The 19,389-nt window shown below is 40.7% G+C and overlaps 1 protein-coding gene across 17 annotated transcripts in view; it reads left to right on the top strand.

Annotated features, from left to right (window-relative positions):
• The window catches only part of SUMF1 (sulfatase modifying factor 1), a 636,667-nt gene that overhangs the window by 29,836 nt on the left and 587,442 nt on the right, over positions 1-19,389 (top strand). For all 17 annotated transcript variants that reach the window (XR_010155071.1, XR_010155072.1, XM_016940330.3 and 14 more), the window contains 2 exons: positions 16,702-16,784; positions 18,719-18,841. Coding sequence is in view for 15 of the 17 variants with exons in the window: in XM_016940330.3 (XP_016795819.1) it covers positions 16,702-16,784; positions 18,719-18,841 (206 nt within the window). In the remaining 2 variants the exon portion in view is untranslated. The remainder of the gene's footprint in view (positions 1-16,701; positions 16,785-18,718; positions 18,842-19,389) is intronic.

The following is a 19,389-nucleotide window of genomic DNA, read 5'->3' as shown; positions in this document are numbered from 1 at the left end:
TTTTTTTTAGGTGATCCAGCTCTGGCTGATTTTAAGGTTATCTCCTGTCTTTATTATTCTAGGTGTTGATTTCTTGTATTTATCCTGCTTGAGTTTCACTGGGTTTCCAGGATCTGTAGCATGTTAGTCTCCTTCATGAGTTCTGCAAGTGTTTGTGGAGCTACAGTTAATAGTTTTGCAATTGCTTATTGCTAAATATTTTCTAATGTCCATTATAATTTCTTCTTTAACCCATACATTGGGAAGTTTTTTTTTTTTAATTAACAACTCTGGTCTACTCTTAACCATTATTTTTTTGAATATTGCCCTTTCTCTATTCTCACTTATTTTCCCCTGAAACTCCAATTAGATGTTGGCTAGACCTCCTCACTCCATCTTCCAATGTCTCTTAACCTCACTTTTGAATGTTTTTGTTTATATCTATATCTATGTCTATATGTATTCAGTATTCCATTGTAATTCTGTTACCTATTTGGCTATATCTTTAGTATTATTTTTAGTGGTAGCTCTAAGGATTACAATATAATATACGTACATAACAACTGACATTATAGTGTTAACATTTTAACACTTTAAGTAAATGTGTCCTATAACCATATAGATTCCACTACCCCATCCCCTGTGTTAGAGTTGTCATATATTACATGTACATACATTGGAAAAAACCTAGACTATGTTCTGCTTTTTTTCTTGCAATACTCATACATATTTAATTTAATTTATTTATTTACTTTTTAAAAATAGAGATGGGGTTTCGCCATGTTGCCCAGGCTGGTCTCAAACTCCTGACCTCAAGTGATCCTCCCACCTTGGCCTCCCAAACTGCTGGGATTACCGATGTGCACCACTGCACCCCGCCTCGTACATATTTTAAAGAAGAAAAATAGTCTGTTATATTTATCCAAACCATTTCTGTTGCTCTTCCTTCATTCTTCGTTCCTAAAGTTCCATGTTTCCTTCTGGTATCATTTCTCTTCAGCCTAAAATAAAACTTCCTGTAGTACTTTTTTTAGAGTAAGCCTTATGGTAATGAATTCTCTTAGTTTTTCTTCATCTGATGTTTTTATTTCACCTTCATTCCTGAAGGGAATTTTCTGAGCCGGCAGGTCCTTTCTTTCATCACTTTACAAATGTTGATTCACAATCTTTTCTGGTCTACATGATTGCTGATGACAGTCATTTCAAACACTTCTCTTACATGTATTGTGTCATTATTTTATGTCTTCCTTCAAGTTTAAAAAATTTTTTATCTTCAACAGTTTGATGACGCATTTGGACATGTTTTCTTAGGGATTATCCTATTTGGGTTTTCTTGAGATTCTTGTATGTGTCCATTTATGTTTTTAATCATATTTGGGATTTTTTCAGATATTATTTCACTTTTTTTAAACACCAATCTCTCCTCTCTTTTTGGGACTCCAGTGCATAAATGTTAGACCTTTTGATAGTATCCCAGAGGTTCCTTAGGCTTGTTCATTATTTTAAAGTAGTCTTTTCTCTGTGTTCTTCAGATTGTGTACCTTCTGTTGATATGTCTTCAGGTTCCCTATTTTCTCTGAGAGCTCTTATCTTTCCATTTGAGACCATTCACCTTTGCTTCATAGCCGATGATTGTAATAGCTCCTTTAAAGTCTTTGGCTGGGCCCGGTGGCTCACGCCTGTAGTCCCAGCACTTTGGGTGGCCGAGGTGGGCGGATCACCTGAGGTTAGGAGTTCAAGACCAGCCTGGCTAATGTGGTGAAACCCCATCTCTACTAAAAATACAAAAATCAGCCGAGTGTGGTGGTGCAGCTTGTAATCCCAGCTACTTGGGAGGCTGAGACATAAGAATCACTTGAACCCAGGTGGCGGAGGTTGCAGTGAGCTGAGATCACACCACTGCACTCCAACCTGGGCAACAGAGTGAAAGTGTGTCTCAAAAAAATTTAAAAAATAAAGTCTTTGATAATTCCAACTTCTGGGTCGTCTTGGGGTTGGCATCTGTTCATGTTCTTTTCTCTCCAGTATCGGGTCTCTGGGGCTTGTTATAATTCTCTAGGGAATTTTTTTTTCCAGCAAAATCAACCTGGTTAGGAACAGACTGTAAGTTTTGTCTCACCTAAAGCTCGTGATCATTCTGCAACTCTGTTCATTCATTTTTTTCATGCCAGCACAACATTGTAGTTTTTTATTCACTAGTATTTTACTTGTTTTAATCAATCTCTTACAATAATGCTACCCCATAGAACTGTTACAAAGACCAAATTAAGTAATGTATACAGTACCACCTGGTACAGTACCTAGCACATAGAAGGCCTTTTAGTAAATGACATTGTTCTAGTTTCTTCCAGTGGACTATCTCTTTGCTTGATATAATTGAAAATTAAGTTAAATTTCTTTTACTGTTGCTCATTTGTAAGATTTGGTAATGCCTCATATAGCATTCTGCCAAGCTGCAATGATGTTTTGAAAAGATTTGCTATTATGGAATACCAAATTGTGAAATTTACTATGAAATAAATCCTCTTAGATTATCTTAGAAGCCTTGGCTGGAGGAATATACTAATAACATACTTTGTATATGTGTGTATGGTACACTATACATAACGTAAAATTTACCATTTTAACCATTTTTAAGCATAAAATTCAGTGGCACTAAGTACATTAACAGTGTTATACAACCATCAACATTATGCATTTCCAGAACTTTTTCATCATTATAAACAGAAGCTGTATGCTCATTAAACAATAACTCTTCAGCCTCTGGTGACCTCCATTGTACTTTGAGCCTCTGTGAATTCTCCTATTCTAAGTACCTCATGTAAGTGGAATCCTTGTCCTTTTGTGCCTGACTTACTTCACTCAGCATCACGTCCTCAAGGTTCATCCATGTTGTAGTATGTATCAGAATGTCTTTCCTTCGAACCCCTGCTTTCACTTGTTCTGGATGTATATGGTGACGTATCTCTTGACCTGTCATTTGTATTCATGCCTTCTTGAGGTCTGTTATCCATCAGTGGGGTGTGTTCTTTGACTTCTAGTGATGGAAGTGAGTCTAATTCCTTCTGTGACAATTTGCTTTCTGGTTTAAGATGTGGTCTGTGTGTTTAGCATACAACTCTAGATGTCCCACTGTCTTCCTGGTACTATGCCAAAACGTGAAAGAATGCCATTTGAATATCATCTATGGGAGCATTTAGTTTTTGAAAGCAGCACGGCTCAGACCTGGTATGACCCATTTCATGTTGTAAAGTCAGCTTTTCCTTGGGGAGAGAACACTGGCCCGGTCAACAGGGTGAAGGTGGGTTCACGGTAACTGAGTTATTCGGGAAGGGCAGGCCAGGGCTGGCTGACTGGATGAGATAAGAAGATAACACTGTCTTTTGTGTCTTTTTTTGAAAAGAGTAGTTGTTCACTTGACTTAGGAGCCAGTGTGTGGCATAAGCTCAGGAAGCAAAACATGATAACCCTGGAAGGTGAGAACCTAATATAATAGGATAACAGGGCACACAATATTTTTTTCTAACCTGCTCCAAGACACCTGATCTGAATGAGTGTGTGTGAGGCATGCTGGGGTCCCAGAGGTGCAGATTTGAAATACCTGTTTAATGTGACCTTAAATTTCTTTTCATGTCTTGGTTCTTTTGAGGCCTAACTTAGATTAAGAGGTAACAATGGTTCTGATGTTCCCTGCCCCTCGAATATTGGACTCTGTATCATCGGCCTCTGTGGGAAAACAAAGGTAAACTGTTGAGTAGAGAGTCATGCTGAGGGATGTCTAGCTTTAAGAGAAACTTATGCAAAAATAAGAATTTGGAATGGATGAAACTTTCAGAATTATCTGGCAAAAAATCTTATAGATGAGGCAACAATGGCCCACGAAGTGGCACAAAAGGATATCCCACTGAAAGACTATTTAAAATTGATGTTTATGCGGAAGAGGGTCACCCAGGGGTGGGGTTGGGTTTGGAAATCATGCAAACCTAAGGAACCGAGGACTTTTTTCATTAAAAATAATGTTTATCCAGTATGTACTAGGGGCTAGGTTGTGTTTTAAGTGCCATAGATACAACAGATAACTAGATCTAAATCCTTATTCTCATGGAGGTTATAATTCTAATAAGGAACAGACTCTAAACAGGTAAATTTATAACTGACTGTGACGACGGACTGCGATTCAAATAAAACAGAATAATGGATAGAAAATGATTAGAGTATAATGCAGTTGTGCTCTTGGGTCTTTTATTTATAGGATTGGTGATGGTCTCTCTGAGGTGATGACATCTGAGCTGAAATCTAAACAATGAGCAAGGCTAGCATGACCAGTAAGGAGGGATTGAGGAACAAGGGGGACTGTGATGTGGGGTCAGGGTTAGGTTGGAGAAGTAGGCAGGGTTGGATTACATAGAGCTTTGTAGGCCTCAAAGGTGTTTGGTTTTCATCTGAAACACAGTTAGAAGCCATTGGATCTAATTAACATTTTAAAGAGACCACTCTGGTTCTGTACGGGGTTTTGTGATAGTCCTGGTGAGAGATGATGGGTCTGAGGAACCAGGTGGTAGGAAGAGAGAAGCTAAGAAGTGATCTGATATTTGGAAGTACCTCTGAAAGCATAGAGAGAAAAGAAAAGACAGGAATCTAGTATGACTCCTGGGTTTTGGGGAGATGGTGATGCCCTTAATTTGAGATTGGAGTTCCTGGGAAAGGTTGAATAAATTACTGAACCTAAAGACTAAGAGGTGAATGAGTTATGATTATTCTACAAATGTCTGAAAGATGATGGAAAAAGAACTTGATCTATTCCATCTGATCCCTGGGAACCTAGAAAGGGACAGCAGAGGGAAGGTCTCCAGGAGACAGTTTTCAGTTTAGCTATAGATTGGGAACTCTGTTAGAATGATCTGAACATGACAGGGACTGCCTACCAGGAAGTGATATCTGTCACCCAAATTGTTCAAGCTGAGACTGTGGGACCATCTATTCATAGAGTGACTTCATAATTTATCGTCCAAATCAAGACACTTTTGACAGTGAAATGGGATGCTCTTAATTATGCTTGGATAATACTGACTTAGGACTTTTCTCAATCACTTTTGCCAGCCGGAGATACCTTGCTAGCAATGCCCTTGCCCCACTTTGGTCTGTGACTTCAGGGCTAGCTTGGCCTCACCACCATTTCTGTCATGTGGGGTGGCTGCTCTGTGCCGGTGAAGGGCAGAGGGCCATGATGTTACAGCCTTTTCTGCTCCAATATTCAGTGGGTCCCAAGCTCTTGTCTCACATCTAAGAAGAATGAGGATATGCTGACAATCAAAGAGTGAGGAGGGCGGAGAAAAATTTTATTGAGCGACGCAACAGCTCTCAGTGGAGAGGGGACATGGGGGTGGTCCCCCATCCCCACAGTTGGGTGGTTTCTCTCTCAGTGTGGCTGAGTGCAGGGCTTTTATGGGCTCAGAATAGGGGAATGCATGCTGATTGGTTTGTGTGTATGCAAAGAAAGGCTAAAGCAAAGACACCACTCAAAGGTGGGCATGGCAGTATAGAAAACCAATTAGGAAAGGGTAGGTATATGTAAAATTAGTGAAGGATGGGGATCAATCAGAGGAAAGTGTGCCAAATGGGAAGGCAGATTCTCAATCCGGTCTGTGGCTTTGACTTAAAGCTTGGCTTTCAGGCTTTAAACTGTCTTCCACTTGGAGGTGGGGTTTCACCACTGACCCACCTCTATCTGCCTAGGCATTTGTCTGCCTCCTCCCACTATCAACAGGTATAAATCTGGACTTCCCTTGTCAAATAGGGAATGGTATTCATCCTACTTTATTTCTGTTCATCCTAGAGACACTATAGAGGGGATGCTTTTAGGTACAGGTTAAAATCAAGTAACTTTTTGGCATCCTTCCAGATCTAAGGTTCTGAAGATCTTTGGTACATTTTATTTAACAAAAAATGTTGATGCCCAAGTTTTCTGGATTAGTTCAAGTACACCTGTAATACAGGTGGCCTCCTGTGTGGAATACCCTTCCCACTCCTGCCCTGCCTTACTTGCTCCTCCTTCTTACCTCCTGCAGGAAGCACTGTCAGGGCGTCACCCCCCTGACTTTGATTGGGTGCCTCACCTTTGGCTCCCATAGCTCATTGAGCTTTTCTTGGCCACAGTACTTAGAACAGGCTTGAAATCATCTGCTTGTTTGTCTGTCTTCCCTTCTCAATTATGTACTTTGGTTCTGTATCCCCGGGGGCTGGCACAGGAGTGGCATGGAGAAGATGCTCACCAAGTATTTGTGGAATGAGTAGATAGCATCATGAACCTATTCTATAGGTTTGTAGTCATGTGCCAGTACCCACATATACCTAACTACATGTTGAGTGCTTGTTATGGTATATCCTCATAGCGAGCCTATATGAGAAATTTTCATAGTATACTAATTTTACTGATTGAGGAAACTGAGGCTCAGAGAGGAAAGTCACTTGTCCAACCAACATTACATGGCTAGTAATGTAATAGGAGAGCCAAAACTGGCACCCAGAATTAGCCACTTGGCTCAAGAGCCTACTATCTGTCCCGTTACTCAAGACTTACCATACACTTGATAAGATTCTCAGAAGTCCTGCAATTAAAAATTAGTTTAACTTTGAGTAACCCAGTGCTTTCCTAACTAGTGTGACTCCTTTGATGGTGGGAACCTTTTATTCTCCGTACCTACTACCATCTTATGGAAAACTGTCAGGAAACAGCTATTGGGAAGTGCTTGAATAGTGGAAAAAGTTCTGAATTGTAAACCTGCAGCCGTGGGTTATTTTCCTGGCTCTGCCACTATCTGCCGCTTTTCAGGGCCTATTTTCCCATTTATAAAATGAGGGAATTTCAGTAGATATCTTCTCAGATCCTTCCCACCTTTAAAGTCTTTGCCACTTTTAAAATCCTTTAAAAGTGTGCAAATGTTTCCTGCATAGTTTGCCTCCACCAGCAGGAGAATCAGCAGTCACGACCTTGCCACTGGTGCAGTGTTCTGCTGCCCGGTGAGTTGAGATGTGCCAGGCTGGCAGCCTGAGGAATTAGCTCTGTAGAATGTTCAGAATTTGTTCTGTGTTCTTGTGGCTGTGGGCTGAGATTGGCTGGTACAGTACCAGCCTCTCGTTTGAAGGGCCAGCAACAGAGCCATGATGTTATATGGTCATCTGCATGTGTATGTCTCTTACTGTTAATATAAGTAGGAAGCAGATCATCTCAGGCTGTGACCCTGTGCTGCCTTTGCAACAAGAGCCCCTGTCCCTTGAGGATGCTCTTTTTCCTGTCTTCTTACAAATAATAAATGAGATTATTTATATTGTTGTTTACCTCCAAGACAACGTGTGGGAGAATTTCCTGTTCTTAAAATGCCTTTTCTATGTTCTGTCTTCTCTTTGACCTCTCTTCTCAGAAGCTTGAGAGCTTGTAAGGTGTGAAAAAATAACACAGAAGCAATCAGATGGCATTCCAACTTTCTGTAATTTCCCTGTTTTAGACACTGGAAAAGATCTGTAAAGATCTATAAGTAAGCTACTAGCAATGTAAGGAACCTAAGTGGAGCCTTCTTACAGAGTTGAAATAAATACCTTCATCTTGGGTATACACGCAGATGTCTTTCCAGAGGGAAACTGACCGTACCATCTAATAATATTGAGGATTTTTGTAAATGATTTTTAGCAAGGGCTATAAAGACACGCTCTTAGGTTACAGTGATGCTACTTGTGGAAATTTAGCAGAAGCAAAAAATGTACATGAAGGTGTTTGAACATGTTCACTGTAGTGTTATCTATAATAGTAAAAAAACAACAACAGACAAACTTGAACATAACCTGAATGGTTCAATGTTAGGAGACCAGAAATTATAGTGTATTGACAAGACAAAAATACTGGCAGCCACTGAAAGTGATCGTTATGAAGTTCAGATAAAACATAGAAAAATATTCAGTAAAATCAATGAAAACATTCAATATAAAATTTGGAAAAACTGTAAAAATGTGTATGCTTACTGATGAAGCTGGAAGATGAATATAAAAATAAAATTTGTAATAGAATGATGAATATAAGTAATTTTTAATGAACATTAATTTGATATTGCTTACTTTTGTTTTTTCAATGTAAAATTAAGTCTTTGCTCCATTAAAAGAAAAAACTAAAAGAAACTAAAATGAAAATATGAATAAAAAATATGTTCACTGTAGATGTTTCAGACATTAAAAATGGAACAGGGCCTAGAGAGGTGGCTCATGCCTGTAATCCCAGCACTATGGGAGGCTGAGTTGGGAGGATTGCTTGAGGCCAGGAGTTCAAGACCAGCCTAGGCAATGTAGCGAGACTCCATCTCTACAAAAATTGAAAAAATTAGCCAAGTGTGGTGGCATGTACCTGTAGTCTTAGCTACTTGTGTGGCTGAGGTGGGAGGATTGCTTGAGCTCAGGAGTTCAAGGTTACAGTGAGCTATGATAGTGCCACTGCACTCCAACCTGGGTGACAGAGCAAGACCCTCTCTCCAGAAAAAAAAAGGCACAAGAAGAACATTAGATATACCCATAATCTCACCACCCAGAAATAATCATCACAAACATTTAAATATATGTTCTGCTAATATTTTCTTGGGATATGTGGGTATGTGGGTGGGTATCTCTATATATTGATGTATTTTTAATTGAATTTGTACAAACATTTTTGTAACTGGCTTTTTTCACTTTCAGTAAAGGGCAGACATTTCTTCAAATTTTATTTTTTCAGCATATAATTTTTAATGACTATGATGTATTTGTTCAAATGGTATGAAATAAATGATTCTGAATATTGTCACATTGCTTTCAAGATAGGTTATACCAATTTACAGTTACTTATTTGATGAAAATGAGTAAAAATTGTTTTTAAATAATAAAAAATATTTCTCTCATTTTTGTTAATTTTTTTTACAAGCTCCAAATCAGTTCCCCCTGCCCTGATAATTATGCAGATCTTAACTGAAAATGAGTAAACTAGATCACTTTTAAGGCTTCTTTAAGTCCATAGATTCCTTGGGCCATTTTTTGCACATTCTCAATAGTGCCTAGAAATTCTGCCTAGAATTTCCACTCCTTTCTTAAGGACATGAAATGTTTTGAGTGTACTGATGACTGCGATGGTGTGCCTTGGGAATGCAATGTATTATAGCATGAGGAATTTCACTAAGAACTGAACCAAAAAGTATTGAAAAGTTCAAGTCTGCCTGAAGTTTCATAAATATTTTTACCCTGTTTGAAAAAGCAGGCATTTTTCTCTCCCATGCAGTCTATTAAGTCATCAGGGTACCTGATTTAGGATTTAATTTGAAGTAAGCTGTCAGACTTGACTACCTACTTTCATGATGAATTTGTTTTTAGCCTTTATTCAAGCCTCATTCTTAGCTTTCCACACTTGTGTTGGGTACTGAGGAAATATTTTTACTGTGTGCTCTTTACTCCATTTAATTCCTTCAGTTGCTAAGTTCTCCTCTGGTTTTATTTATACTTCATGAATTTGAGCAGATCTGTAATTTCTCATTGTTCACTGATGCCAGTTGAAAAATTCTCCCGGGTTGTTTTTATAGGGGTAGCTGTCATGTTTATACTATGTTTCAAGAAACGTCCATCTTTTAAATTTGCTTGTCTAAATGCATTTAATTTTTAAGAGAGCAGTTGTAAAGTTGTGCACTTGACATCTTTACACTTGAGTATGCATAATTATACAGAGCTTTCTTTTTCCTGTGCTGATTTTATTCTGGGCTGTGTGTGTATAAGAAGCATAATTTGCCACCTCTGGCAAGAATAAAGGCACCTTTGCTGTCTTGTTTCCTTTTCTTTAATTCGCTACTACAAGTCTGGTTATGTCCCCAGGGAGAGGTGGGAAAGTCTTTGCTCTCTGAAGTCCATTTCTCAAGGGGACCTCAAAACTCACATGGGTCCTGTTTACATTGTAATTGGTCACTGGCTGGCTCATACAGCTGTTTCAACTTAAACCCTAGACAGTTGCTATGGAGATGGTTGACTAGAAATAGGTCATGTTAAAGTCCTTTCTCCTCTGGATATAAGGGAGTGCTGTAACTCTGGAAATTGTCTCAGTTGAGCAGAGAATGTGTAGGTGGACAACCACATCCAAAAAAGATTGTCTCTTTTTAGGTTGAGGTTTATCATAGATGCCAGTCCACTCATGCTGCTGCTTCTGCTCTGTAAACAACACACCTGAACACTATTCCTGTTAAAAGGAATTATAGATGTCACAATCTGCAGTATAGCCTTGATGAAATGCCTAATATATGACTCTTAAAAGGTGTTTGTTTTGTTAAGTTCCTAAACCTAGTAGAATAGCACTTATTTTCAAGACAGAACCAGGAGTTCAAGAACAAGTTATTTGAAATGTTTAGAAACAGTGACACTTGGAAAAGGAAAGCGTCTAGTGAGTTTGGATGGGATTTGCCCTAAATTTGACCAGAAAATATTTGACATTCCAAGGGAAACTTGCGCAGGATGAATGAGGCCCTACCTCTGATTTCGTCAGTCCTCAGTTGTGGGGTGACTTTGATTACTTGTCTTTCCTTCTTCATGTGTGAAATGGGAAAATGGTTTCTGACTCTGCATCTGACCATCACAATGGTGACTTACGATCTGTCTTACAGACAGACAAGTGTGTAGTTTGGTTCCCTTACAGGGGCCCAAGCTTTCTGAAGTTTGGAGGTTGAGGAATGTGGATCCCTCCTGTATTCTGTTTACCCCTCACACCCTCCCTGATATGGTTTGGCTGTGTCCCCAACTAAATCTCGTCTTGAATGAATTGTAGCTCCCATAATCTTTACGTGTCATGGGAGGGACCCGGTGGGAGGTGATTGAATCATGGGGCTGGGTTTTTCCCGCACTGTTCTTGTGAGAGTGAAGTCTCATGAGATCTGATGTGATCTCTGAGATCACATGGTGATGGTTTTATAAAAGGGAGTTCCCCTGCACATGCTCTCTTGCCCTCTTGCCTGCTGCCATGTAAGGCGTGCCTTTGCTCCCCCTTTACCTTCCACCATGCCATGATTGTGAGGCCTCCACAGTCATGTGAAATGTGAGACAATTAAACCTCTTTCGTTTATAAATTACCCAGTTTCAGGTATGTCTTTATTAGCAGCATGAGAATGGACTAATACACTCCCCTTGCCCTACCCCCATGGTGCTGCTTGCTTTAGAGAGTGGGTTAGTTTATGTGTAGATGGTTCTCACATCATGACTGTGATGGAAGATGGTACATCTTCTTGAGAAGTCTTTGGAAGTGACACATGTTCCAACACTTCCTTCACCCCTTAGCCCTTGGTCACTTTTCTCAGTTGATCAGTACTCTGAAAAGGGTGAACTGGTGAGTGGAGGGGGCTCAAGCTGAACAGATATGGGGGTAGATTTTCACTAATTAGAATATATGTTCTCTGAAAGCTCTAAGAGAATATTGTAACATGTAATAACATAAATGAATAGTAGTAATAATGACAGCTAATACTCTGTACCAGGTACTTTTCTAAGCACTTTACATGTATTTTTAAATTTAATCCTTATAACATCCCCAGGAAGTAGATAGTATTATTTTATCCCCACTTTGCAGATGAGTAAACCGAGGCCTGAAGGGGTTAAATAAGCAGCTGAAGATCTTGTAGCTTGTAAAAGGTGATACTGTTGTTCAAGCTTAGGCAGCTTGACTCCAGGGTCAGATACTCTTACCACTATGCTACTATGAACTGTGTATTAATATTTAAGAAGAGTAATCTTTTTTTCCCTAATTATCATAATACAGTAGATAATTTGCTCTCCTCAGAGGACATTTAGCAATGTCTGGAGACATTTTTGTCTGCCGCAGTTGGCATGGGAGAAGAAGGATGCAACTGGCATCTAGTGGGTAGAGGTCAGAGACACTGCTAAACATCCTGCAATTCATAAGACAGTCTCCCGTAACAAGGTATTTGGCCTAAAATAGCAGCAGTGCTGAGGTTGAGAAAACCTGTGATAGTGACGCACACTCATTCTAAAAATGTCTAATAGTACTCTCCTGATCCTTCGCTTATGTTAAGTTTATGTATATTCTTCCAGACATTTTTTTCCTGATGATACTAACAAACATTGTTATGCATACATTTTATAGAAACGGAATCAAATGTGTATTCTATAGGTTACCTTTATGACAGTATATTATTTTCATATTTCCATGTCAGAGTGTATTTTGATAACTAGCCGTATAGTATTCCTTTTTTCATGGACACCAAGGACAGTTGGGTTATTTTGTAATTTTAAGTTAGAAACTATATTATGTCTAGATTTACTATACATACATCTTTGCATACTTGCTTCAGGTCTTACTATTTTGGACCAAAACACTAGGTTGCGGCCTTTGGTCAGGGATAGTGTTGTCGTGGTGTCCTCTTTCTCATGCTTTGGCCACAGTGTGCTCACGTGTTTTTTCCATCTTACTGTGCACCTCATTGAGATTGGTGATCATCATATAGCTCCATGACGTTAAGTAAGTAGTGTGTTTTGGGTTGCTAGGGTAGCATGAAAGATTTCAGAAAGAATAGTTGCTGGGAAAAAAGAAAAGCGGGTGTCTAGAATGAGAGAAAGTGTGAGTGAGTAGGTGTGTGTATAGCAGAGGGTGGGGTAGCGGGTGGAAGGAGATAAAAAAACTATAGTACTAATATGTGTAGGGTGATATCTGGACCCATCAATTTGAATTTTAGAGACATTTATCAAGGAAAATGAGATGACTAATTGCACATTTTCTATGCCAATTATTGCAACTGAGGAATTAATTTTTGTATTAAGCTGTTCTTGCAATTGCTATAAACAAATACCTGAGGCTGGGTAGTTCATAAAGAAAGAGGTCTGTTTGGCTCCTGGTTTTGCAGGCTATACAGGAAACGTAGCTCTGGTATCAGCTTTTGGGGAGGCCTCAGGCCTTTCGATCATGGCAGAAGACGAAGTGGGAGCAGGCGCTTCACATGGTGAAAGCAGGAGCAAGAGAGTGAGGTGGAGGGAGGCGCCATACACTTTTGACCAGATCTCCTGTGACACAGTGAGAGCTCACTCATCACCAAGGGGACGGCCCAAGCAATTCATAAGGGTTCTGCCCCAGTGATCCAAAGACCTCCCACCAGGCGCCACCTCCAATACTGGGGATTATATTAATATTTCAACATGAGATTTGAGTGGGGATAAATATATAAACTATATCAATTATTATATGTAAAATAAATACTTTTAAAACTATTTAATATACCAATTGTCTTCAATCATACTCTGAGGATTCCTGGGACTTGTAGATCCCCTCCAAGAATCAGGTTCAGTGCTAGCCATACAGTCGCTGCTCAATAAACATTTGTAACCACATTGAATTGAGAGGAAAAGGAGAGTAGAAGAGTATGGGCTGAGAGGCCACTAGAGAGAAGCCCTGGGGACTTCTATACATAAACTGACTTGAGGGAAAGCTCCCCTTTGAAAAAGGGGTAGGCTCCAATCCCATCCAGGTTGCTGTGAATGCCGTTAATTCATTCTTTTATGGCTGAGTAGTATTCCATTGTGTGTGTGTGTGTGTGTGTGTGTGTGTGTGTATCACAGTTTCTTTATTCACTTGTTGATTGGTGGGCATTTGGGTTGGTTCCACATTTTTGCAATTGTGAATTATGCTGCTATAAACATGTGTGTGCAAGTATCTTTTTCATCTAATGACTTCCTCTGAGTAGATACCCAGTAGTGGGATTGCTGGATCAAGTGGTAGTTCTACTTTTAGTTCCTTAGGGAATCTCCATGCTCTTTCCGTTATTCTAAGTGAAGTAACTCAGGAATGGAAAACCAAACAACATATGTTCTCACTTATAAGTGGGAGCTAAGCTATGAGGATGCAAAGGCATAAGAATGGCACAACGGACTTTGGGGACTCAGGGGAAGTGATAAAAGACTACAAATTGGGTTCAGTGTATACTGCTTAGGAGATGGGTACACCAAAATCTCACAAATCACCACCAAAGCACTTACTCATGTAACCAAATACCACCTGTTCCTCAGAAACCTATGGAAATAAAAAGTTAAAAAATAAATAAATAATTTTAAAAAAAAAAAAAATGAAGAAAAGAGGGTAGGAAATGGCAGGGGCCTTCTCCTGTTTAAGGCTTGTGTTTGCCTCTACTAAAGCTGTGCACTCAGCTGTTCCACTCCACCATGTACTGTCGGCAGAAATGCGTACATATATTTGCCAAAAGCCACAAACTCTTTTAAGAGTATTCATAGAAGCAGTACTATTCATAATAGCCCCAAACTGGAAACTACCCAAATACCCATTAGTAGTAGAATGGACAAACAAATCATGTTTTTTTTTTTTTTTAAATCACTAATGATGAAATATTTTAAGACACAAAAGGGTATGAGAAAAAAAGTCATTCATGGAGGTTAACATATTGCTACATTTTGTCATTCTTTTAAGCTTTTTTATTTTTATTTTTTAATTTAAGAACTAGAACCTTCTGGTGGTGGTGCTTAGTGTTGGGGACAGGGTAGAGTTGGGAGAATGATCTGAGGATCCTCCTGAAACACAAGTGTGGGCTGACCTGAGCTTTCACTGCAGCTCCTCCCTTGACACTGAATGAATTACCTGTCATGGGCACCTAAACCTGCACAGCCCAGTCAGTGAGAACAGCCCCCAGATGAGCTTCTACAGTGCCACAAATGAAATAGAAAGAAGCCATGCCTTTTCACTCCCCTGTTCTCTGTAAAATAAAACACCTTGCTGTAGTGTCATTTAAGGACCTAATGCCTTCTTTTGTTGAAATATTTTAAAAATTGGGTTTTCCCATCAAATTGTGATTGAGATATCATGAATGTTCTGATTGTGTTGATGTGAAAAGAGAGTGAACAAGAATGGGGCTTGGTGTTTTCAGTGATTGCTGTAATTGGTAGCAGGGACATATTCTCCCTTAACTTCTACTCAGACAAGCTCAAAAGGATGAAAACAATCAAAGAGTAACATTGTTGTGGAGATAACCTTGAGTCACTTTCTTTTGTATTTGTATTTGCATTAGAAGAATCATTTGCAGGCCAGGTGCAGTGGCTCACACCTGTAATCCCAGCACCTTGGGAGGCCAAGTTGGGCAGGGATCACTGGAGCCCAGTAGTTCAAGACCAGCCTGGGCAACATGGCAAAACCCCATCTCTACAAAAAATACAAAAAATTTAGCTGGGCATTGTGGCGCACACCTGTGGTCCCAGGTACTTGGGATGGTGAGGCGGGAGGATCACTTGAGCTGCGGAGGTCAAGGCTGCAGTGAGCCATGACCGTGCCACTGTTCTCCAGCCTAGGGGACAGGGTGAGACCCTGTCTCAAAAAGAATCATTTGCAACATCTGTTCTTTAGCTAGTATTAGCAACAATGATTAGTTTTTGTGGCTCTCCTTGTGACTGAGTGTCATGGGGCCATAGTGAGACTGGTTCCCTTTACTGAGTGCTTGCTGAGTCATTAACCTCAGTTGCTAAGGGCATAGTCATAAGTCCTGTATGCGTGTTATATTTCCTCCTTGTAATAACCCAAGATATAGGTGCTGTTACTATCTGTATCCCCACATGAGAAAACAGGCTTGGGGAAAGAGGTTAAATAAGTTGCCTAGGGTCACACCGTGAACAGCAGAGCCGTGATTCAAATCTCATTTTGACTGGCTCCAAAGCCTGTGTTCCTAACTAAACCATTCACTAAATGAGGACCACTGACTGTTGTTATTTTGGTTAACAGAACCATAAAGTAGGAGTTAAGGTTCTAGTTACTGTTTGCTGAGCATTTTCCAATCTTACCTCATTTGACCTCTGTATTCTGAGTTAGGTGAGGCAGGTGGGTGTGCTCCCATTTCACAGACAAGGACTAGGAGGGTCCAGACAAGTAGTGAACTTGCCCAGGGTCACCCAGCTAATGTTGGGTTGGAAGTTGAATCGGGGTCTTTTGAAAATACACCCCATTTTTTCTTCTGTGCTTCAGCTTGATCTCTGACCACCATGGTTGACCTTTAGCCTCACATTTAATTGTAGGGTTAACTCTGTTTCCTCATCTTTTAAATAGGAGCAGCACTACCTGTCTCACTTGTTAGAGATTATAGAGGATTGGCTAGCCATGCACTTTTTAAAAATTCTTACAGAGGCCGGGTGCGATGGCTCACTCCTGTAATCCCAGCACTTTGGGAGGCCGAGGCGGGCGGATCACAAGGTCAGGAGGAGATCGAGACCATCCTGGCTAACACAGTGAAACCCTGTCTCTAGTAAAAATACAAAAAATTCGCTGGGCGTACTGGCACGTGCCTGTAGTCCCAGCTACTCGGGAGGCTGAGGCAGGAGAATCGGTTGAACCTGGGAGGCGGAGGTTGCAGTGAGCCAAGATTGCAACCCCTGCACTCCAGCCTGGGCGACAGAGCGAGACTCCATCTCAAAAAAAAAAAAAAAAATTCTTATAGATATACACCATTTAAATACACACGTATTTGTTTGCTGTGATGCTTTATGATATGAAGTAATACTTTTTTGTTAAAGATTTATTTACATATAAGTCTTTATTTTGGTATTCTGGCAAATGTATTTGTTTGGTAATCCAAATGGAAGTTGAAGGCATTGAGATTTTTGCTGCATGTACTGAGTTGATATTTTTCTAGAGTTGATGTTAGTAGCTAACATCAGCCTGTTCTGGGTTGCTTTGAGGTTGCAGCTGCTCCCTGGTGGTTACCTGTGAAAGGCGCTAACTGGAGACACCCAGAAGGGCCTGACTCTACTATTCTGCACAGGTGAGGCTGGTCCCTCTTTCCCCAGTTGACAAGTTCCATTGCAAAATAGATACCCTTTGCTCTTGCGAAAGAACTCAGTGGGCATCTTCATCTATAAAATGATAAGAATGACAAACCGTAATTGATTGGTAGGAAAATAAGATGGCGGGAAATAATGTATGTAAAGACCCAAACACTGCACCTTGCTCATAAGAAAGCTCTTAATTAGTGGCCTCTTTCTCTCCTCATTTGGCTTGTCAAAGAGTTGCCTCTTCCCAGTTTCCCTGCTCCTTTTGAGAGGCCTATTCCAAACCTCACGACATGTTTAATCTTTACATTCTGTTTCTGTTATTAGCGGGTCTATGAGGAAGAAGACGTCTGTCTTATGGATAAGTAATTGTGTCCTCCCGGGTTGCCACTGTAGAAGCCCAGGCCTTGGATATAGGATTCACATGATCTTGAGTTCCAGATTGGAATTCTTTGAAGCCACCATCTAACTGGAAAACCACAGAGAGCCAAGTCGGTCAGCAAGTCTCCAGGGTGGCAAGGAAATAATTATCTCAAGCAAAAATAGAGTAACACTTCAAACCCTGGAGATGGAGCAAGGTTTGGGTTAGGACTCAGCATCTCAGCAGCCCAAGAAACCTGCTCTCCTAACCTAATTTTTCAGATGCAGTTTTTAAGTCTCTATTTTTAACAACATTCCTGGTTATTGCCCTTATTGTCGGGGAGCTGGGAGTATAGGAAGTTCAGCTTTAGGGATATAGGCCATTGACAAATGTCAAACATCTTTCAAAGCCTCAATTGGAAGCCGCTGTGCTGCAATTAGGCTTCGAGGTGGAAAGTCATAGGATTCCTGGGTTTCTCAGGTGGACTTGGCTTCTTAGCTCCCAGTTAATATCTGCTTTCCTGAATTTAGTAACAGAGGAAAATGCTAAGGGAGGAAGGAAAACCCAAAAGGGGAATGTATGTTATCCATGCAGTCAACAGCGATGGATCTTCTGAGAAGAGTACATCTGTTGTCTGTGCTGGAAACAGTGACTGGCACATGATAGGTACTCAGTAGATGTTTGTTGAAAGAATAAATGAAAGGCTTGGTGTAATTACTGTGGGGAATTCAAAGGTGTATAAGGAATGGACTAGGAATTTGTAGCCCACTTTAAAAAAAGTGAGCAGGGAATTCAGCCAAAGCCAGCTAGTGCTGGGTGAATGAGTCTATCCCCTTTTTCTCAGTTTTTTTTCCCCAAACTTCCACACCCTTTATACCCTCAGGAAAAAAAGACTGGCCTCTTGTAGAGGAAAAGTAGAAAGACACAGAATTGAAAGCCAAGGGTCACAGGTTGGGTTCTCTGGAAACAGAGGCTGAAACAGAGTTTAGGATGCAGAATGTTAGGGTCCCACACCTGTAGAAAGCAGGGGCCAGAGCAGGACTGGGCAGAGGGAGAAGTCAAAGCCACAATGCAGGTCCAACCAAGCTCCACCCAACACAGGGGCCTCTAGGGTGTATATGGCCCATAGGTTGAGCCACTGTAGGCTGAAATGGCTGGCTCTGTATGCCCCTGCTGTGGTTGGTTAGTCACTGGTTTCTCTGAGATGGCTGTCAGCTCTGCTGAACCCCAAAGGAGCTAAAAGCTTCTGCTGCTGGCCCTCCTAGCAGCTGGAGTATCTCCGCATCTGCCATACCAATGACATTCTGTGGGAATCCAAGCCTACAAAGTGAAGAAATGTTTTGAGTCTAGTTCCCAGTGGAACTGTAACCCATTTGGGAGCCTGGGTTGTCAGAAACTGTTGGTGGAGCATGACAGATGCAGCATGGCTGGGGTTTGACTTAAGGACCAGGATGACCTCAGTGTCACAGACTGAACTGAGGGGGATTATGGGCGCTTTGCTGAAGCCAGTTCCTGCTTCTTGTTCTGATTGGTGTCACTTTTCATTCTACTTTTGCTCTTCCCCAGGCCGGATCATCCAGTTCTCCATGTCTCCTGGAATGATGCGGTTGCCTACTGCACTTGGGCAGGGAAGCGGCTGCCCACGGAAGCTGAGTGGGAATACAGCTGTCGAGGAGGCCTGCATAATAGGTATTTAGAGGATCTCATTTTGCCTGACAATATGTTGGTCATTTGAACAAACAAACAACAACAAAAAACTCCATGGAACTTACTTTGGTTAGAAAGTTATAACGACAATAATTCTTTTTCTTATTTTTCCACAAAATTACCTAGAAGACACTGGAGAATGGGTCACAAATCTTTTATCACCCCTAAACCAAGTGTCTGGCCAAGTGGGCTCCCTCCAGCCCCAAAGCAAGTCCTAGCAGTTCAACCCCCTTGAGTTACATATCACTGCTTAGAACTTCTTGGCAGACTGCCCTGCTTTTAGCATTTTCTTATTTTAGGCATCTCCTGAAGCAGCGGTATGTCTCTGCTTCTAGAGCCATGAGACAGAAAACTCATGTTGGGTTCACATCTTCTAGGAAAGGCTCCTTAAAATAGCCCAGGCTTTATAAAAAAGTGTGGTGTGGTGGTGCCTGATCACACTACCATATAAGTCCAAAATGAGGTCTACTCTCCCAGCTTTCTATAAGTCCTTCTTTTAGTTTTGTGATTTATTTCAGGCCTCCTGAGTA

This window comes from Pan troglodytes, chromosome 2, assembly GCF_028858775.2.
Source record: "Pan troglodytes isolate AG18354 chromosome 2, NHGRI_mPanTro3-v2.0_pri, whole genome shotgun sequence".
Taxonomy (NCBI): Eukaryota; Metazoa; Chordata; class Mammalia; order Primates; family Hominidae; genus Pan; species Pan troglodytes.
Note: the sequence above shows the minus strand (reverse complement) of the source record. Positions and strands in the feature narration are given on the sequence as shown.